Source organism: Schistocerca cancellata, chromosome 5 (genome assembly GCF_023864275.1).
Source record: "Schistocerca cancellata isolate TAMUIC-IGC-003103 chromosome 5, iqSchCanc2.1, whole genome shotgun sequence".
Classification (NCBI taxonomy): Eukaryota; Metazoa; Arthropoda; class Insecta; order Orthoptera; family Acrididae; genus Schistocerca; species Schistocerca cancellata.
The window spans coordinates 588,726,612-588,749,477 of NC_064630.1; the positions used below are offsets into that span (position 1 = coordinate 588,726,612).

At 45.9% G+C, this 22,866-nt stretch overlaps 1 protein-coding gene across 1 annotated transcript in view; it reads right to left on the reverse strand.

Moving 5' to 3' along the window:
• LOC126188704 (carboxypeptidase B-like) overlaps window positions 1–22,866 on the reverse strand; it is a 69,519-nt gene that overhangs the window by 10,273 nt on the left and 36,380 nt on the right. Inside the window, exon 5 of the mRNA XM_049930311.1 lies at window positions 11,839–11,929. Coding sequence (XP_049786268.1) covers window positions 11,839–11,929 — 91 coding nt within the window. The remainder of the gene's footprint in view (window positions 1–11,838; window positions 11,930–22,866) is intronic.

Below are 22,866 nucleotides of genomic sequence, written 5' to 3' on the forward strand. Positions count from 1 at the left end.
CCATTTTTGAGCACCAAGATGTGCGCCAGTTCTTGGATCAACACCAACGCGCCTCCACACTCTATCAGGAGGTGGGCCAATAGACAGAAATTGATTAAGAACATTGCTTGCACCATCTGAATAGCTGCGAACGAACGCTTTCTTACTTTGAAAAGGATAAGGGAAATATTATGAAACTGAAGAATAAGTAATCCCTGTCATGACGAACAGCAAGTCTCAGCTGGTCCCATACAAAGTCAGTTGTGTCAGAGATACTTCACTCTACTCCACTCGGTTGCTTGATACCTTCTCCAGGAAGGTGTTGCCGAGGTGGGCACAATATGCTGGGGTACGATCACCGTGAGAGGCGAAGTCATCGCCGAATGTTGATGTATGGCTGGACACTATGTTGCAGAATGCTATACCAGTATGTACAGCCAGACCTCACATTACTTTCGTCAGCGAAGACATGTGTCTGATAGCCAAACACGACACCGATGAAAAGCGTGACTAGCCCACTTCCCTGATGAGAGCGCACGCGGAATATGTTCCCAGATACGTCACTGGCTCGGAGACTTCTTACGTAGTAGAATTTTGCACCTTCCACTGGACGGCGAGCTTTTCACCAAAGAGCATAATCAGGAGTGACGCGAAAATGTCGTCGCTGAGTGAGTGTAGGAGGACACATGATGGCTTAGACAGACTTTCTATTTGGTGTGATGAATAGCAGCTTGCTCTGAATGCAGAAAAAATGTCAGTTAATCCGAATGAGTACGAAAACCAATACCGTTATGTTAGAATGCAGTATCAGTGGTGTACCTCTTGACACAGTCACGTCTATTAAATATCTGTGCGTAATGTAGTAAACCGATATGACATTGAACAAGTACGTAATTACGGTAGCAGGGAAGCCGAATGGTGCACTTGGGATTTATTGGGACAGTTTTAGGAAAGTGTAGCTCATTTACATGGGAGACCGCGTGTTGAATACTAGTGCGAGCCATTCATGATTACCGCTCGAGTGTTTGGGACCAAAACCAGGTCGGATTAAAGCGATATATCGAAGCAATTCAGAGGAATACTGCTAGCTTTGTTACCGGTAGTTTTGATCATCATGCGAATACTGGGAAATCATCTGCGAACTCAAATGAGAATTTCTGTGAAAAAGCTTGAAAATTAGCGTTTAGCGTCCAGTCGACATCGCGGTCATGAAAGACGGAGCAAAATCTTGGATAGGAGAAAACTCTCAGACTTCAAGAAGAATATAATAATTCCAATCCCAAAGAAAGCAGGTGTTGGCAGGTGTGAAAATTACCGAACTATGAGTTGAACAAGCCACGGCTACAAAATACTAAGACGACTTCTTTACAGACGAATGGAAAAACTGGTTGAAGCCGACCTCGGGGAAGATCAATTTGGATTCCGTAGAAATGTTGGAACACGTGAAGCAATACTGACCCTACGACTTATCTTAACAAATAGGTTAAGGAAAGGCAAACCTACGTTTCTAGCACTTGTAGACTTAGAGAAAGCTTTTGACAATGTTGAGTGGAATATTCTCTTTCAAATTCTGAAGGTGGGAGGGGTAAAATACAGGGAGAGAAAGGCTATTTACAATTTGTACAGAAACCAGATGGCTGTTATAAGAGTCGAGGGACATGAAAGGGAAGCAGTGGTTGGGAAGGGAGTGAGACAGGGTTGTAGCCTCTCCCCGATGTTATTCAATCTGTCTATTGAGCAAGCAGTAAAGCAAACAAAAGAAAAATTCCGAGTAGGAATTAAAATCCATGGAGAAGAAATATAAACTTTGAGGTTCGTAGATGACATTGTAATTCTGTCAGAGACAGCAAAGGACCTGGACGAGCAGTTGAACGGAATGGACAGTGTCTTGAAAGGAAGATATAAGATGAACATCAACAAAAGCAAAACGAGGATAATGGAATGTAGTCGAATTAAGTCGGGTGATGCTGCGGGAATTAGATTAGGGAATGAGACGCTTAAAGTAGTAAATGAGTTTTGCTATTTGGGGAGCAAAATAACTGATGATGGTCGAAGTAGTGAGGACATAAAATGTAGACTGACAATGGCAAGGAAAGCGTTTGTGAAGAAGAGAAATTTATTAACATTGAGTATAGGTTTAAGCGTCAGGAAGTCGTTGCTGAAACTATATATAAATAATGTAGCCATGAATGGAAGTGAAACATGGACGATAAACAGTTCAGACAAGAAGAGAATAGATGCTTTCGAAATGTGGTGCTTCAGAAGAACGCTGAGGGTTAGATGGGAAGATCACATAACTAATGAGGAGGTATTGAATAAAATTGGAGAGAAGAGAAATTTGTGGCACAACTTGACTAGAAGAACAGATCGGTTGGTAGGGCATATTCTGAGGCATCAAGGGATCACCAATTTAGTAGTGGAGGGTAGCGTGGAGGCTAAAAATCATAGAGGGAGACCAAGAGATGAATACACTAAACAGATACAGAAGGATGTAAGTTGCAGTAGATACTGGGAGATGAAGAACCTTGCGCAGGATAGAGTAGCATAGAGAGCTGCATCAAACCAGTCTCAGGACTGAAGACCACGACAACAACAACAGGAGAAAATTGGCCGTGACCTGTCAGGCGAACCATGCCGGTACTTGCCTTAAGCAATTTATGGAAATCTAGATTGCCGGATGGGTAACTGACCCCTAGTTCTCCAGAATGGCAGTGCAGAGCACCAACCAATGCACCACCTCACTCGTTGAATACCTAGAGGGAAGATGGCGTTCTTTTCACGAAACACTGTTGAGAAAATATAGAGAACCGGCATTTATGACTAGCTGCAGAATGATGCCTCTACCTCGAACGTACGTATAAGAGAATTACGGCTTGCACAGAGGCGTATAGACAGTCGTTTCTCCTTCGGGCCATATGCGAGTGGAAGAAGAAAGGAAATGACTAGCACTGGTACAATCCACCATACACCATACAGTGGGCTGCGGAGGTGTTAGTAGATGTAGATGCAGATTCCATGCTTGAGACGTTCCTTCGCACCTTGCGGTCTCCACACTCGTCTACCATGATCGTCATGCAGCAGACAAATATTACACTCGCTGGTAAAGAGAATACACGTCACTGATCCAGATTCAATGCCACGTGTTTCCTTTCCAAACTTTTACTTGGCGCTCCATTATGCTGAGAGGTTTGTACTGTTCTATGTTGTTCCATCATGGACACGGGACATCGGGTGGTTAAGTAATTGTCAATATCAATGAAATTCTCCAACTGCCATGTAACTAAGATGTTAATTTATTTTATTTTGAAGGCTACCTGTTTCGGCAATCTCTCCAAATAAATGAAAATGTCATATAGTGCCACATATCCCTGGATGTCGTGAATTCAAGTGCTTCACTAGTGCTTCATTCGAAGACCTGCTATCAACAGTTACATGGCTGTCGGAGAACTTCATTCATATTGACAAGTTTGTACTGTTGTTAGTTATCGACTCATACGGGACAAATTGGAGTACCAAGACAATCCTGCCAGAACCCTGCAAAAAAGGGGTAGTATGCAGTTGTGTTACATTCTCCTCAGGGTACACTATCAGATCAAAAGTATCCGGACACCCATATGGAATTGAGCGCTAGATGTCACGAGAGGGGAACCGGCCAGTATAAAAGGTGGCGGGGAGTATTGAGTTGTCAGTAGAGAACCAGTAACAGGAGAATGGATTGGTCGGCTCACTGACTTAGAACGTCATTGGATGTCACTCGAGTAACAGATCTGCCAGGAACACTTCAATCATTCTAAAGCTGCCAAAACCGACTATGGTGGTGCGATTACAGAATGGAAAGACGTAGGGACAGCCACAGCCAAACCAAGACAAGGTAGACCTTATGTACTGACTAAAAGGGACCGTTGACTGTTTCTGGGAGGTGGGGGGTACAAAATCGCATATAATCAGCAGAGGGGATCACTCGAGTGAGCTTCGTAGTGCAACAGCGATCCAGCTGGAACCACGAATAGGTGCAGGGAATTAAAAACAATGGGATACAGTGGTCGAGCAGTTGCTCATAAGCCACACATTTCTGTAGCCAATACTGACGCCTGATGCGGTGTAAAGGGCAACGCCAGTGGACATTGGACGACTGGAAACGAATGATGAATCAGGCTACACCCTGTGTCAATCCAATGGAAGGATAGGGGTCCGGTCAATGCCTGTAGAATTTACCAGCCATAAATGTGTAGTGCCAAGAGCGAAGTATGGAGGAGGTGTTACGGCATGGGGGTGATTTTCGTGGTTAGTGTGTAGTCCTCTTACTGCGCTTTACAAAACATTAAATGCAGAAGGATATGAACACATTTTACAGTATTGTGTAGTGCTGAGGCATCTGTGGGGCAATAGCCTGCGGACAATAATCTTCCTAACATGGGCTGGGCTGCCTAGAGCCCCGATCTGGACCAAATGGAACGCCTCTGGGATAAGCTACAACGATGACTTCGCTCCTGAACCGAGTGTGCAACATCACTGTCTTCTCTGGTGTCGAATCTTCAGTAATAATGAGCTGCCAGTTCTTCACACACATTCAGATACCTAAATGAAAGTGTTAACAGCCGAGATCAAAACGTCAAAAAGGCGAAGCTTTGACACACCCTACATTAACGTATAGTAATAAATGCCCAGATGCTTTTGATCAAATGGTGTATGTACAAGCCATAAGTTGTGGGTAGGTGTCATCTGCTCTTAGCCCTGGTGAAACCAGCTGAGGAGCTACTTGATTGAGAAGTAGTGGTCCGGTCTCGAAAACTGACAATGGCCGGAAGAGCGTTCTGCTAACTGCATTCCCCTCTACATCCGCATCCACTGACGCCTATCGGCTGAGGATGGCAGAGTGGTCCCTTGGCATCAATGGGCATTTCGAGACCTGTTCGGACGGAGTTTCGTATAGTTTTTGTCATCTGCCCGTGTTGTTCATTATGGGTAAGAGGGAGCCCAGGAAAAGGACAGAGGAAAGGAGGGGGGGGTGAGGATCAGATTTGATAGGAGGGATAAATTGAGTGAGAGAGGGCATCATCCGGGAAGGGGAGTTGATGGAAGCCACCTTGGGAAAGGAGATAAAGGTTGCAGAGATGGAGCGTAGGGGGGATATAACAGTGAAGGCGTGGCAGAGGGTGGAGATGGGAGAGGAGAGGAGCAACCAGGGAGTGAGGGGGATCAAGGCAGTGTGAGGTGTAGAGTTTTCAGATATATTTGAGGAATAGTAGCAGATGGGGGAAAGGAATGAGGTCATAGAGGATCTGCATGGGGGACAGGAGGCATATACGGAAGACAAGACGGAATGCATGGCACTCGAGGATCTGGAGGGACTTACAGAACTTGAGGCGGGGGGGGGGGGGGGGCGGATATCCGTGCGTGACTGGCACAACAGAGGATGGAACTGATTAAAGATTTGTAGGTGTGGAGGATGGTAGAGGGGTGCAACCTCTATGTCCGGACAGAGAGGAGTTTGAGGAGGCAGTTGTGGGCTTTGGATTGGATAGAGCGGAGATGAGGGATCCAGGTGAGGTGACGGTCAATGGTGAGGCCAAGGTAGGTGAAGGTTGGGGAGAGCCAGACAGGACAGGACGGTGGCAGATGGTAAGGGAGAAATCCAGGAGCCGGAAGAAGCGAGTGGTATGACCCATGATGATTGCCTGGACCTTGGAAGGACTGATGATTTTCAGGAGCCAATGGCTACACCATGCGGCCAAAACGTCAAGGTCATTCTGTTTGTTTCTGTTTTTTTTTTTTTCTTTATTGAGTTTCGATTCCCCCCGAAGGGGGCAGGCTGGCAGCAGCTTAGTATGCCGCTCTTTAGCTTACAGACTTTGTTTTAAAAAGATAAAGATAATGAATAATAAAAACAGGCGATAAAATCGGAGATTTAAATGGTAACATGGTGAAAAAATCGTGGAACTTAAAACATAGAAGAAAGGGATGATGATGCTAATAAGATACATACACTCCTGGAAATTGAAATAAGAACACCGTGAATTCATTGTCCGAGGAAGGGAAAACTTTATTGACACATTCCTGGGGTCAGATACATCACATGATCACACTGACAGAACCACAGGCACATAGACACAGGCAACAGAGCATGCACAATGTCGGCACTAGTACAGTGTATATCCACCTTTCGCAGCAATGCAGGCTGCTATTCTCCCATGGAGGCGATCGTAGAGATGCTGGATGTAGTCCTGTGGAACGGCTTGCCATGCCATTTCCACCTGGCGCCTCAGTTGGACCAGCGTTCGTGCTGGACGTGCAGACTGCGTGAGGCGACGCTTCATCCAGTCCCAAACATCCTCAATGGGGGACAGATCCGGAGATCTTGCTGGCCAGGGTAGTTGACTTACACCTTCTAGAGCACGTTGGGTGGCACGGGATACATGCGGACGTGCATTGTCCTGTTGGAACAGCAAGTTCCCTTGCCGGTCTAGGAATGGTAGAACGATGGGTTCGATGACGGTTTGGATGTACCGTGCACTATTCAGTGTCCCCTCGACGATCACCAGTGGTGTACAGCCAGTGTAGGAGATCGCTCCCCACACCATGATGCCGGGTGTTGGCCCTGTGTGCCTCGGTCGTATGCAGTCCTGATTGTGGCGCTCACCTGCACGGCGCCAAACACGCATACGACCATCATTGGCACCAAGGCAGAAGCGACTCTCATCGCTGAAGACGACACGTCTCCATTCGTCCCTCCATTCACGACTGTCGCGACACCACTGGAGGCGGGCTGCACGATGTTGGGGCGTGAGCGGAAGACGGCCTAACGGTGTGCGGGACCGTAGCCCAGCTTCATGGAGACGGTTGCGAATGGTCCTCGCCGATACCCCAGGAGCAACAGTGTCCCTAATTTGCTGGGAAGTGGCGGTGCAGTCCCCTACGGCACTGCGTAGGATCCTACGGTCTTGGCGTGCATCCGTGCATCGCTGCGGTCCGGTCCCAGGTCGACGGGCACGTGCACCTTCCGCCGACCACTGGCGACAACATCGATGTACTGTGGAGACCTCACGCCCCACGTGTTGAGCAATTCGGCGGTACGTCCACCCGGCCTCCCGCATGCCCACTATACGCCCTCGCTCAAAGTCCGTCAACTGCACATACGGTTCACGTCGTCGCTGTCGCGGCATGCTACCAGTGTTAAAGACTGCGATGGAGCTCCGTATGCCACGGCAAACTGGCTGACACTGACGGCGGCGGTGCACAAATGCTGCGCAGCTAGCGCCATTCGACGGCCAACACCGCGGTTCCTGGTGTGTCCGCTGTGCCGTGCGTGTGATCATTGCTTGTACAGCCCTCTCGCAGTGTCCGGAGCAAGTATGGTGGGTCTGACACACCGGTGTCAATGTGTTCTTTTTTCCATTTCCAGGAGTGTATGAAGCAGACAGGTAAAATAATAGACAGACAATTAAAAGACATGGCGACAGTCTGGTTTCTGTTCACAAAAGACAAAAAATTCACATCCAGCGACAACATGATTTCTGTTCAGAACACTTTGGAAGACGAATAACACTGAACATTCACTTGAACACTGCACTAAAAAGTTGGCAAATATGACATACCACACCGGAGAGCAGGTGGTGGGAAACTGGACAGATGATGGGAAACTAAAAGGGGGGGAAGGAGAGGAAAAACGAGGGGGGCAGACGGGGGAAAGGACCCGATGGAGGATGAGAACTCATAAGAAGGGTGGAGGATGCTGGGCAGACACGACAGAGAGAGGGGAAGGCAGAGGAGGGAATACAAAAGGACTTGGGGGGAGGGGGAGAAGGGAGAGATTGGGCAGGGTGAAAGGGGTGGGAAGAGGCAGCCCAGGGAAAAGGATGGAGGAAAGGAGGGGGGTTTCTTTCAGTTTTTTTCTTTTTTTTCTTCTTTATTGAATTTCAATTCCCCCCGAAGGGGGTGGGCTGGCAGCAGCTTAGTATGCCGCTCTTCAGCCGACAGATTTTGCGACAAAGATCAAGAGAACAAATAATAAAAAACAGGCGATAAAATCGGAGACTTAGAGAGTAACAAGGCGAAAAGAAATCGTGGAACTTAAAACAAACAACAGAGGGATGATGATGCTAATAAAAATACGTACAAAGCAGACAGGGAAAACAATAGACAATTAAAAAACACGGCGACAGTCTGGATTCTGTTCGCAAAAGACATAAAATTCACACCTAGCGACAGCATGGTTTCTATTCGCAACACGAGAAAGACAAACAACACTGAATAGTCACTGGAACACTGCACTAAAAAGTTGGCAAATGTGACACCACAGTCGTGAGCAGGTGGGGGGAAACTGGACAGAAGATGGGAAAACAAAAAAGGGGGGAAAGGAGAGTAAAAGCGAAGGGGGGAACCGGGAAAGGAGCTGATGGAGGATGAGGACCCATAAGAGGGGTGGGGGGCAGACGCGACAGGGAGTGGGGTAGGCAGAGGAGGGGAATACAAAAGGACTGGGGGGGGAGAAGGGAGGTAGGGAGAGGTTTAGTGGGGAGAAAAGAGGACGGAAGGGGGGGGGAGGGAGCCCAGGGAAAGGACAGAGGAAAGGAGGGGGAGTGAGGATCAGAGTTGATAGGAAGGATAAATGGAGGGAGAGAGGGCATCATCCGGGAGGGGGAGTTGACGGAAGCCACCTTGGGAAAGGAGATGGAGGGTGTAGAGATGGAGGGTAGGGGGGACACAACGGTGAAGACGTGGCAGGGGGCGGGGATGGGAGAGGAGTGGAGCAACCAGGGGGTGAGGGGGTTCAAGACGGCGGGAGGTGTAGAGGATGCGGATATGTTCGAGGAATAGGAGCAGATGGGGGAAAGGAATGAGATCATAGGATCCGTGTGGGGGACAGGAGGCGGATACGGAAGGCGAGGCGGAGTGCATGACGCTCAAGGATCTGGAGGGACTGATAGAATTTGGGGGGGGGGGCAGATATCCAGGCAGGACTGGCATAACAGAGGATGGGACGGATTAAGGATTTGTAGGTGTGGAGGATGGTAGAAGAGTGCAACCGCCATGTCCGGCCAGAGAGGAGTTTGAGGAGTCGGAGGCGGTTGTGGACTTTGGATTGGATGGAGTGGAGATGAGGTATCCAGGTGAGGTGACGGTCAATGGTGAGACCAAGGTAGGTGAGGGTGCAGGTGGGGGTGAGGCGGACAGTAAGGGAGAAATCCAGGAGCTGGAAGGAGCGAGTGGTACGACCTACGATGATTGCCTGGGGTTTCTTTCTGGTTCTATTGTCTATGTTATAAAGTCCACCGCCAAAGTTTCTGTCTGTATGTTAGAACCAGTCTCAGGAAATACTGTAGCAATTTTGAAAGCGTTTTCACTAATAGATAGCTCGATTCACGAAGAAGGTTTCTGTACGTAATTTATTATCTGTAAGTAATTATGAGTGTGTAATATATGTATTTTTATGTGTTTCATAATTAATTGGCGTTTTGAGAGACATCTCCTGGCGTCGACAGGAGTTACAAGTCCGTCAGCAGGAGAGGAGGCCTTATCTGGTGGGAAAAGAGCAAACTATCTGCCACCGTAAATCCAGAGAGCAGCGGAACTTAACCAGAACTTATAAATATTATAATCTAGCTGGCAAACGTAGCTTTGCCCAGGTATTTATTTCGTCAGTTTTCTATTAGAAACGAAAACAAAAAAAGAAATTGAGTTTGTAGTGAACAATCGAAAAAAAATCATTTCCATATATTCGTGAAAATACGTATGAAATTATGAAACAGTCGTACAAGAAAATATGCATAACGTACAAATCTATAAGTGCAGTATCCAAATAAATAAATGTGGTCCCAGAGACTTTCTGTACGCTGAGCACAGCTGGTTTAACTGACTACAGTGTGATTTTGTAAACGTCTCAATGGTAACGTCTTTTCATATCTCTATAGGCGGTTATTGTTACCTACAGCCATTTGCTGTCAAAACCGCTGTCAGGTGTCAGGGATTTCCTTGCTGATTATAGATGTGTATTACTAATAAGGGGTAAATTTATTAAAATTTCATGCATAATACGGCATATTTTCACGTTTATAACGTCATATCTCTTGCACAACGACTTGTACATTGATATAATTCTGTAGATACATTCAGCAGAATATGTGGATACCGTCTGAGAAGTAAGTTGCGGATTAAGTTAAAGTCAAAGCGGTAATAAATTTAAACTTCATGTACAATGCAACGTTATTTCACGCATCTTAGATTTTATGACGTCACATCTCTACTATGCGTGCTACCATGTCATATCTCTGCACGTGCATTTAGCGCCACATGTGGACACTGCCTGTAAGATTAACTGCGAGTAGAGTCAGTAGCTCGGAAGTAATAAATTTAAACGTCATGCATGATTCGGCATCTCAATGCTTACGTCACCGTATCTCCTGAACTGTGATAGGTAGGCGGTTATTACCCCCATAGCGATTGTTGCTTGACGGTAAGGGATATGTGTACCTAGTTTGATTGAAATCGGTCCAGTGTTTTAGGAGGACATGTGGAACAAATGTACATACACACATAAATACTTTTTTATTGTACAGTGTTTCCCGCATGAAACCAGTACGTTTCGTGTACTGGCTAACCGTTTCTAATTAAATTGTTGGTGAAGTGGCAACACTGTCTCGAAATTTGGCTAAACTGCACCAGAAAATTAAGTGCAAGTAACTACATGTTTTTTTAAGATTATTATTATCGACCCTTTTTTAGTTAGTTCGTTATTACTTGAATCTAGGGCGTGAGGAGTACCGGGCTTACGTGGGACGTATGTATGGATCCAAGTCCCCCGACACGTTTCTATGTCTGTACGTGAAGGCACGCCGTCGGGCCGTAGATATTTAATACTACCCTTGCGAAGGCGAGGCGGATCGCTAGCTGTTAGTATTAAAGTATTATCCTTGTCGCTGGACGAGAAATTGAATTTAATTTTTCAGTTATCGAAGTACCACCGCTGGCTTTTTCTGCTTGGTAATGCTGTCTTCCTAAAGGTAGACTTGGAGTCAGAATTCTTTACTGGAGGGATGTTGAGAGCTTTCAAGACTAAGAAAAACTATTCCTGCCAATTTAATTCCTTCAATAGTGATTGCAAAATAATTGCAGTTTGAAAGTAGACTTTAAACAAAACAATCAGGAACGAATAATTTACAGTTGTATTTATTGTCAAGATGCATTTCCGAAACTCCTGTGCGAAGTACCTTCGTAATGTTTCGGAGACTTTTTTATCCAGCATATTTGTGTAGACTGAGGCATGCCATTAGAAAATTGTTACGAAATTAAGAGAAGTTAGCAGTCGATCAGCGATTTGCTTTCGAATGGCTTCCACTTTCTACCTAATTAATCGAATGCAGTAAGCGTGAATAGGCGAAAAAAAGCGATATCGCTTGGCTACACAATAGGCGATAGATGACTGGAGCCGGCCGGAGTGGCCGAACGGTTCTAGGCGCTTCAATCTGGAACCGCGTGACCGCTACGGTCGCAGACTCGAATCCTGCCTCGGGCATGGATGTGTGTGATGTCCTTGTGTTAGTTAGGTTTAAGTAGTTCTAAGTTCTAGTGGACTGATGACCTTAGATGTTAAGTCCCGTAGTGCTCACAGCCATTTGAAGCTGACTGCATTCACAGCCCTCAAACATCTGAGAGTGGCTGCGTGGAGCGACACAACACATGACGTGAATACTGGCAAGGCATATTTTCTGGATCGTACAAAGAAGAAGGAAAACGTAGCGCAATTTTGTGATCAGTATGACCAAACTGTTTAGCTGTTCGCTGTAAAGTCAGTGTTCAGTATCTACGAATCTAAAACAATGCAATCGACGTTTAGTATATAAAACACAACTGCTTCCTTACCATTCCAGTGGAAGTCAAAGTTCCTGTTGCCGTCCACTCCAGGGCAATTGGGAGATGTTGTTGTTGATCGGGTCTTCCTCCACATACGGTCCTGCGAAAAACAAAGCTGTATATCAGTAATGGTATATACTGTGAGCGTCTTCGCCTGAGTAAAACTGCAAAAATGTTCAAATGTGTGTGAAATCTTATGGGACTTAACTGCTAAGGTGATCAGTTCCTAAGCTTACACACTACTTAACCTAAATTATCCAAGGACAAACACACACACACATGCCCGAGGGAGGACTCGAACCTCCGCCGGGATCAACCACACAGTCCATGACAGCAGCGCCTTAGGCGGCTTTTTTGTTTTCTTTTTTATCTCATTTTGTTCGCTTTTGTTCGTTGCATCTGCTCGGGGCGGACGTCGTAAGACACCCGTTTAAGTTTGTTGTTGACCGATTAACTCTCTCTCTCTCTCTCTCTCTCTCTCTCTCTCTCTCTCTCTCTCTTTTTTTTTTTTTTTTTTTTTTTTTTTTTTTTTTCCAGAGGGCACGTAACCCTCTGACCGAACACGCTGAGCTACCGTGCCGGCTGCCGCTCAGCTGCAGTAAAAGTGCAGACGACTAGGTTTTATGAGCTTCCACATATCGACAGCATCATTACAACCAAATTTTAAAGCGTTGGTTAGTGATAGTGGCTTGTAATTGCTCCACAGATTTAAGGAAGAAGCTTCATAGACCACCTTTGGTTAGTTTTATATTAAAGACTGATTGTTATCAAAATTAAATGGAAACTACACTTACAACATATTATCTGAAAAAAAAATACTGTGAGGTAAGACACACCTACTGCCCATACAGGTGCGGGTGAGGATAAAAAGGAGCTGACATAGAATATTAAGTCAGGAACTTCTTGAGTTATTGAAAAAAAATTAATATACTTATTATTTGTATTATTTGTGCAAAAATACTATAGGAGTATACCCGCAGCGGTGAACTTTAGGGTGAGAAGCCATCTTATGCAGATAAATTCGACACCGACCTCATATTAGTATCTAATCCATAGTTTTATGGGGTCACTGGGCTCAGTGGTGACAGACCCCTATTCGTGGTGGAGGGGTAGGGGGGCAAAGATAGCAACGCATCAGCGTACCTCGGTAAAACCTGAAGCAACGTCTTTGCCACACTTGCTTCGTGGAAATAATTATTTGACAGGAAGACAACCTTATCATGCCTACGACTGAGGGTGTAAATGAAAAGGCGTCACACAGAAACGTAACTCAGAGACGCCTGGAGCATATTTGGTAAACAGGATGTCCCGCAAAGGTAGTGACAAATTTCGAGGTGTTGTAGAGGGTGTCTCGAGGAACAAGTCTAGAATAGGAGCCTGTGTCAACGACGCTACAGAGTGACGAAGTTACAGGCGCCTGCCACTGCGCCACCCCTTTGGCAGAAAACGTCACTTCGTACGCTGACGGACAGTATGCGGAACGTCTCTCACCTTCATCTACTTGATTACTATGCTATTCACAACAATGTGCCAGGAAGAGGGTTCAATGAACCACCTTCAAGCTGTCTCTCTAGCGTTCCACTCTCGAACGACGCGCCTGAAAAACGAGAACTTAAATTTTTCAGTGCGAGCCCTGATTTCTCTTATTTTATCGTGATTATCATTTCTCCCTATGTAGGTGGGTGCCAATAGAATGTTTTCGCAATCGGAGGAGAAAACAGATGACTGAAATTTCATGAAAAGACGCCGTCGCAACGAAAAAGCGTTTGTTTTGATAATTGCCACTCCAGTTCACGTATCATGTCTCCGGCACTATCTGCCCTATTTCGCTTTAATACTAAACGAGCCGTCCTTCTTTGTACTTTTTCGAAGTCATCAGTCAGTCCCACCTGATGCAAATCCCACACCGCGCAGCAATACTCCAGAATAGGACGGACAAGCGTTTTGTAAGCAGTCTCTTTAGTAGGCCAGTTGCACCTACTAAGTGTTTTGCCAATGAATCGCAGTCTTTGGTTTTCTCTATCCACAACATTATTTATGAGATCTTTCCAATTTAGGTTATTTGTAATTGTAATCGCTAAGTATTTTGTTGAATTTACAGCCTTCAGGTTTGTGCGACTTGACGCGTTATAGAAATTTAGCGGATTTATTTCAGTACTCATGTGAATAACTTCACACTTTTCTTTATCCGAGGTCAATTGCCACTTTTCGCACCATACAGATATCTTATCTGAATGATTTGGTAATTCGTTTTCATCATCGGATGACTTTACAAGGCGGTAAATGACAGCATCATCTACAAACAATCTAAGACGGCTAATCAGATTGTCTTCTGTGTCGTTACTATAGATCAAGAACAACAGAGGGCCTATAACACTTCATTGCAAAACGCTGGATACTACTTCTGTTTTAGTCGGTGACTTTCCGTCTATTACTACGAACTGTGACCTTTCTGACAGGAAATCACGAATCCAGTCGCACAACTGAGGCGATATTCCATAGGACGTAGTTTGGTTAGAAGACATTTGTGAGGAACGGTATCGAAATCCTTCTGCGAATCTAAAAATATGGAATCAATTTGACATCCCCTGTCGATATCACTCATTACTTCATTATATAAACAGTTGTCTTTCACAAGAACAATATTTTCTGAGTCTGTGCTGACCATGTGTCAATAAATCGTTTTCTTCAATGTACTTCATAATGTTCGAACACAGTATATTTTACAAAACCCTACTGCAAATCTACGTTAATGATATGGGCCTGTAATTGAGCGGATTACTCCTACTTCCCTTTTTGGGTACTGTTGTGACATGAGCAATTTTTCAGTCTTTAGGAACGGATCTTTCTGTGGGAGAGTGGTTGTATATAATTGGTAAATATGGAGCTACTGTATCAGCATACTCTGAAAGGAGCCTGACTGGTATACGATCTGGACCGGAGGCCTTACCTTTATCAAGTGATTTAAACTGCTTTGCTACACCGAGGATATCTACTTCTATGTTTCTCACCACGGCAGTTGTTCTTGATAGGAATTCAGGAATATTTACTTCGTCTTCTTTGGTGAAGGAGTTTAGGAAAACCGTTTTTAATAACTTTGCTTTAGTGGCACTTCCATCAGTGACTTCACCGTTGTTATCGCGCAGTAAAGGTATTGATTGCGTCTTGCCACTTGTGTGCTTTATGTATGACCAGATTCTCTTTGGACTTTCTGCCAGATTCCGAAGTAGAGTATCGTTGTGGAAATTTTTAAAAGCATCTCACATTGAAATACGCTCTATATCTCGAACTTCTGCAAAACTTTGCCAATCGTGGGGATTTTGCGTTCTTTTAAGTTTGGCATACTTTTTTCTTTCTTCTGCAACAGTGATCTGACCCGTTTTGTGTACCATAGAGGATCAGTACCATCACTTATTAATTTATGTCGTATATATCTCTCAATTGCCATCGGTACTATCTCTTTGAAAACATTCCACAACTTTTCTACACTTACATGATCAGATCGGAAGAAGTGTACACAGTCTCTTAAATAGGCGTTAAGAGCATTTTTATTAGCTTTTTTAAATAGATATACCTCGCACTTCTCTTTGATGGTTGTAGATGTTACGGTTCTCAGCCTAACAGCAACTGCCTTGTGGTCGCTAATCCCTGTATTCTCCACGATACTCCCATTTGTCCAGTATTATTCGTTGCCAAGAGTTCAAGTATGCTTTCACAACCATTTGCCCTTCGAGTGGGCTCATGGACTAATGGTTTAAAATAATTTTCTGAGAAAGCATTCAGTGCAATTCCGGATGACGTTTCATGCCTGCCGCTGGCCTTAAACGTATAATTTTTACAGCATATCGAAGGTAGATTGAAGTCACCACCGACTATAATTGCATGAGTGGGCTACCCATTTGAAATGAGACTCAGGTTTTCTTTTAACTGTTCAGCAACTATATCTTCTGTGTCGTGGGGGGGGGGGGAGGGGGAGAGGGGCTGTATTGTCAAGTATAGCCCCTACCCATACTATTTCGCAGGAATTGTTATTCATTGATAGCGACTGATTGCCACGAGTGCTTAAAAAGGCCTTGTCTCCTATGAATGCGATGCTCTGTTGCCGTGGTGGTGACCGTTTCGGACACAGGTTTCCATCCGCTGTTTATGTTTCTCCTGGAACCCTCTAAAATCTTCAGTGTTTCTCGGTATACAGGAAGAAAATACACTGCTGATGGTAGATCATGTCCGAAACCATCATCCACCAAGGCAAATGAGCATCGCGTTCATAGGTGACAAGGCCTTTCTACGCAGCAACTAGCTCGTTTTGCTAAACTGGCAATCGTGGCAACCAGCCGTGATCACTGCATAACAAACAACGTTGTGAGGCATTCCGCCTACGGTCCGTCAGAGTACAAAGTCACGTTTGTCGCAGAAGGTGTGGCCTAGTTGCAAGTGCTGACTCCTACAAATTCGAAGGTCTATGGCACCATTGGATGATGTGTCTGTACATGGGTTCCTGTCCTTAATTTGTTCCTCAAAACACCCTCTACAAGCCCTCGAAGTTTGTCGCAACATTTCTTGGATACCGTGTGTATGTGACTCGTTATTTGTCTAAAAATACTGTGGCTGTAAGATGCCTCTATGACGCCTAAAGGTGAAAGATATGAGGGGGGTAACGCGTGAATATGTTTGAAAACAGCCTGTTCGTATTTCTCGCTATATTTTGTCCACATGTACGAAGTACTCTGTATCCCTTATTTCTGTTGTTCAGTGCGTCAGCAGGGATCGAGAATGAACTCTGCGTGCTTCTTATAGATACAGAATTATACGTTTGCTTAGGACTGAACTGAACCTGCATGGGCATAGGTAACAGATGAAATATGTGTGCAGACACATTTGTGGAATATGTGTACAAATATGTGTGAAATATATTATCCACACTACCTGTAATATATAAGATGTGTGAAATATACGTGAGGTACACGTGTGCAGGTGAAGCCGCGGTCAAAAAGCTAATGTAATATAAATTATATTCAGCACTGAATTACAAATCAGACAAAAAGACGTCTGCGACGTGGACAGAATGTACTCAAGCAGCGTTAGTTGTCAAAGAAATCCAATATCGTCAATGAAACGAACTCCATGTCACTGATTCATGCTCCATTCGCATTGTTGTCTTGCCATCTTTCCTCGACAATTGGAGTGGTAAGCGGCGTGTACAGTTATTCATAAGAATGCGTAGTGGCCAGATTCATAAAGTGGCCAAATTGACCACATTAGTGATTGCCTACTGTCCGGATCGACACAGCCGTCCCAGTTGCCTTAAAAATGGCAGCCTGGCATTTCTCATTCATCCCCCTCGAGATAACTTCACTCATTGTTAGCGGGCTTGACTTGATGTTAACAGCTGGCGACCATTAAGAGACAGATTTTCAATGTTCTGTGCTTCACGCTACTGGCTAAATGTTCGGCTGACGTCGCTCTGATGTTTGCGATCAGGCGGGCAACTTAGCTTGCCGACAACCCTACTTGCCTTAAAACGAAAATTCACATCCTGTTTGAACTTGAAGGCAACTGAACAGAGAGCATAGTAACTAGAAAACACATTGTCCGTTCACGGTTAGATCCACAGCGCGCTCCACAACTACACTGAGAACGCAGGTTTTGGTGATTTATTCATCGTGTCACAAGAACTTCTTTATCGTTTAACCAGACATTCACCGTAAACTGCTCCAGAAAAGGTTTATACCACCCTCTTTAGAAGGATTGTTTGTGTGTTTTGATCTGAGACCTATTTCTCTGTAGTCTTATGATCACAGATACACAGTGTGTACAGTCAACTGAGTAAGGGACATAAGGATTATGGTGCATGTCTGGTTTGATGAAAAAGTATTTCTCGTGGCTTTAGTGTTGATAGGATGAATAAATCGACCAATAGCCGGCCGGAATGGCCGAGCGGTTCTAGGCGCTTCAGTCCGGAACCGCGCGATCGCTACGGTCGCAGGTTCGAATCCTGTCTCGAGCATTTATGTGTGTGATGTCCTTAGGTTAGTTAGGTTTAAGTAGTTCTAAGTTCTAGGGGACTGATGACCTCAGATGTTAAGTCCCATAGTGCTCAGAGCCATTTGAACCATTTTGAAATGAACCAATAAATACACTCCTGGAAATGGAAAAAAGAACACATTGACACCGGTGTGTCAGACCCACCATACTTGCTCCGGACACTGCGAGAGGGCTGTACAAGCAATGATCACACGCACGGCACAGCGGACACACCAGGAACCGCGGTGTTGGCCGTCGAATGGCGCTAGCTGCGCAGCATTTGTGCACCGCCGCCGTCAGTGTCAGCCAGTTTGCCGTGGCATACGGAGCTCCATCGCAGTCTTTAACACTGGTAGCATGCCGCGACAGCGTGGACGTGAACCGTATGTGCAGTTGACGGACTTTGAGTGAGGGCGTATAGTGGGCATGCGGGAGGCCGGGTGGACGTACCGCCGAATTGCTCAACACGTGGGGCGTGAGGTCTCCACAGTACATCGATGTTGTCGCCAGTGGTCGGCGGAAGGTGCACGTGCCCGTCGACCTGGGACCGGACCGCACGGCGCACGGATGCACGCCAAGACCGTAGGATCCTACGCAGTGCCGTAGGGGACCGCACCGCCACTTCCCAGCAAATTAGGGACACTGTTGCTCCTGGGGTATCGGCGAGGACCATTCGCAACCGTCTCTATGAAGCTGGGCTACGGTCCCGCACACCGTTAGGCCGTCTTCCGCTCACGCCCCAACATCGTGCAGCCCGCCTCCAGTGGTGTCGCGACAGGCGTGAATGGAGGGACGAATGGAGACGTGTCGTCTTCAGCGATGAGAGTCGCTTCTGCCTTGGTGCCAATGATGGTCGTATGCGTGTTTGGCGCCGTGCAGGTGAGCGCCACAATCAGGACTGCATACGACCGAGGCACACAGGGCCAACACCCGGCATCATGGTGTGGGGAGCGATCTCCTACACTGGCCGTACACCACTGGTGATCGTCGAGGGGACACTGAATAGTGCACGGTACATCCAAACCGTCATCGAACCCATCGTTCTACCATTCCTAGACCGGCAAGGGAACTTGCTGTTCCAACAGGACAATGCACGTCCGCATGTATCCCGTGCCACCCAACGTGCTGTAGAAAGTGTAAGTCAACTACCCTGGCCAGCAAGATCTCCGGATCTGTCCCCCATTGAGCATGTTTGGGACTGGATCAAGCGTCGTCTCACGCGGTCTGCACGTCCAGCACCAACGCTGGTCCAACTGAGGCGCCAGGTGGAAATGGCATGGCAAGCCGTTCCACAGGACTACATCCAGCATCTCTACGATCGTCTCCATGGGAGAATAGCAGCCTGCATTGCTGCGAAAGGTGGATATACACTGTACTAGTGCCGACATTGTGCATGCTCTGTTGCCTGTGTCTATGTGCCTGTGGTTCTGTCAGTGTGATCATGTGATGTATCTGACCCCAGGAATGTGTCAATAAAGTTTCCCCTTCCTGGGACAATGAATTCACGGTGTTCTTATTTCAATTTCCAGGAGTGTAATAGCACAGCTACGTTCGTAATTGGAACCCTCAACACATCATCTTTAAGATAATCCCACTGCGAGAAGTCACACAGATTAAGAGAAGGTGATCTGGACGACCAGGCTCTAGGGGAATGGAGGAGGAGATTAGTGTTTGACGTCACGTCGCCATCGAGGTCATTAGAGGCGGAGCACGAGGTCGGATTTGGGAAGTATGGGCAAGGAAATCGGCTGTATCCTTTCAAAGGAGCCATCCTGGCGTTTGCCTGAAATGATTTAGGGAAATCATGGAAAGCCGAAATCAGAATGGCCGGACGCGAGTTTGAACCGTCGTCCTCCCGAATGCTGTAGGGAACTGACGACTGATAACTGTAGCACTTCCGAAATGCCTCTGCCGCAGCCGCTTCACTGGCTGTGCAATATGTGGAGGAGCGCCATCTTCGATAAAAATAATTCTACCGACATATCGACACTATTAGGAAAGATAGAGAGGGGCGGGAGGGGTGAAGGGGGAGGGGGGTTGGCAGGAGGGAGAGGAGGAGGTTGTCGGTGTGCAGAAGATTCTAACAGCGTTTGCCAGTGATGATACAGGTAACAGAAGCTGCAACACTCATCTCCTCGAAAAAATACGGACTTGTGATAAAAGATGATGTCAACTCGCACCACACAGTTATATTTGCAGAATAAAGTAGTGCCAGCTGATGTACACGCAGATTCTCGGTTGCCCATATTCTGCGTATTGACATGTCATTGGAGATGGAAATGGGCTTCGTCTGTCGACGGAATGTTCCATGGCCATTCATTGCCTACTTCCATGCGAGCAAGAAATTCCAGAGGGAACGTTTATCTTGCTGGCAACTCAGCAGGAAGCAACTCCTGAACTTCGGTGATTTTGTATGGATAACAATGCAGATGTTTCGTAGGATTTATGCACTGTGCTCGCAGGCATGTCCTACGTTCGGGCAATTCCCTATACACTGCCTGTTTGCGCACCACCCCTCTACCCTCCTGCAATGCTCCGACCACATCTTCGACAGACGTCGTATCAACTGGTTTCCTCCATCTGGCAACTTGCACTTCAAAAAAACTTGTCATTTCCAATTTTGTAATCACTTTCTCCAGACTCCTAGCATAAATCGGACCAATGTCTTTTATCACGCCCTTGAGTGTCCGACACTTCTGCAGCTTTTCCAGCAGCGCACGGCCCTTCATGGACACAGTCAGTTGGGCGTCTCGGAAGCAAAATGAGGAAAAGTCGTGAGCCACGCGTCTGTTGGTGTGCGTATTTTGGTGCTTACAGCGCCATCTACTGGCCAAAGTTTCGTTTTCTTTTTTTCCATGACGTTTTTCTCTGCGTCAATAATATTCAGTTCAGATTTTACGTCATTCTGAGCAGTAGCTCTCTTTCTACCCTGTTTTGAAGCTGGCACTTTAATTATGGAAACCCTTTATATTAGGAATGCGTTGACATCAGATTTTGTTGTTTAGATTCCAAGTTTTTACATCCTGTGTACTCTGTGGCTGCCAACAGAAATGAGCCATAAGTCTATATTAACACACCGACTTAAAAAAATGCAACCAAAAAATGATTAACGTACAGTAATGAAATTTCGGGAATACGTTTGTCTAGGCAACATATGTAAGTGGTTAACCTCGCAAGATTACAGGTTAATGTAAGCGCTAGATGAGCATTGCAAATGTGAAAAGCTGGTACATAAAAAACCGGTGTAACCGCAATAATGTTGAATGCAAGCGTGCACACGTACATCCATTGTGTTTTACAGGTGCCAGATGTCAGTTTGGAGCATGGTGTTCTATGTCTGTTGCACTTGGTCCGTCAATATAGGGACAGTTAATGCTGTTTCTGGATGACGCTGTAGTTATCGTGCGTGACCGTATGTGCTCGACTGGAGACAGATATTGTGATTGAACACGTGAAGGGAACATGTCAATACTCTGTGCAGCATGTCGGGTTAAAACAGCGGTACGTGGGCGAGCGCTATCGTGCTGGAAAACGCACCTGGTATGCTGTTCATGAAAGGCAGCAGAACAGGTCGAATCCCAGACTGACGTAAAAATTTGCAGTCATGGTGTGTGGGATAATCATGAGAGTGCTCCTGCTGTCATACAAAATGGCACCCCAGACCCCAACTCTAGATGGTCCAGTGTGTCCAGCACGTAGACAGGTTGGTTGCAGGCCTTCAACTTTCCTCCTAACCAAACTGGCACTGAGGCAGAACCACCCCACCTTCCATCAAGACCTCCACCCAGTCCTCCAAAGAGAGCTTGACGCCACTGGAGTCGCAAATGGCGGTAGTTTGGGGGCAGCGGAACGCACGCTACAGGGCATCTGGCTCGAAGTTGTCCTTGAAGTAAGCGATTTGCAACAGTTCGTTGTGTCACTTTGCAAATGCAGTACGATGTGGCAGAGCCGCACACCGAACACGATGGTCTTCCCTATCGGTAGTGCCATGTATCCGGCCGGAGCCCGGCCTTCTTGCGACCATACATTCTCTTGACCGCCAATGTCAGCATTCACGTGCAGTGGCTACATTTCTGTCAAGTCTTTCTGCAGTATCGCAGAAGCAACATCCAGCCACTGGTAGAAACACGTCTGCCGACTTTCGTTTATGTCATCCAAGTCCTTCCTAGTGTTGCGGTCTTTTTTTCCGCCAGTGTGCATCATTTCATACGCAATATTAGGATTTTAGGGCAAGGTCTAAACCAAATATTTGTTCAGAATGTATGTTTTAAACTATGTATTCCGGTACAATGGTGGCCTATACCCCTTTTTGCGCTTACCATTTCAGTGCTTGCCATGTCCTAAGCTGTACTTGATTATTATAAGTCTGATGACTGTTTTGCTGTTACTGGTTTTATGCTTGACGTGACCTGTGGGCATCGGTAAAAATAAGTGATGTTTTCGTTTGAATAAATATTTGGCAGTGTTCCCCATTTATTGCTTGTGCTTCGAATTTACAATAGCTTTTACTTACGCTTTCTAGTGTTCATTGGCGAATCCATTATGATACCACATTGCTGTGGCTTTCATGCTCTTTTCACTGACATTTACCTTTCAGGTAGGCTGCTAACAGTCATTTGTGCTACTATGTTGTTGTCCATTGGCGGTCACGAATTTCGCGTGAGCGCACCCGAGTTTATATATATATATATATATATATATATATCTTATGGGACCAAACTGCTTAGGTCATCGGCCACTAAGCTTACACACTAGTTAATCTTATGGGACCAAACTGCAGAGGTCATCGGTCCCCTAACCTTACACACTACTTAACCTAACTTAAAGTAACTTACGCTATGGACAACACACACCCCCATGCCCGAGGGAGGACTCGAACCTACGAAGGGGAGAGCCGCGCGTACCGTGACAATACGCCATAGACTGCGCGGCTGCAACCGAGTTTATTCTTTGTTGTTTGTTAGTTCGTTTACAGTGTTGCAAAATACTGCTGGATCAATTATGACTTTGTCG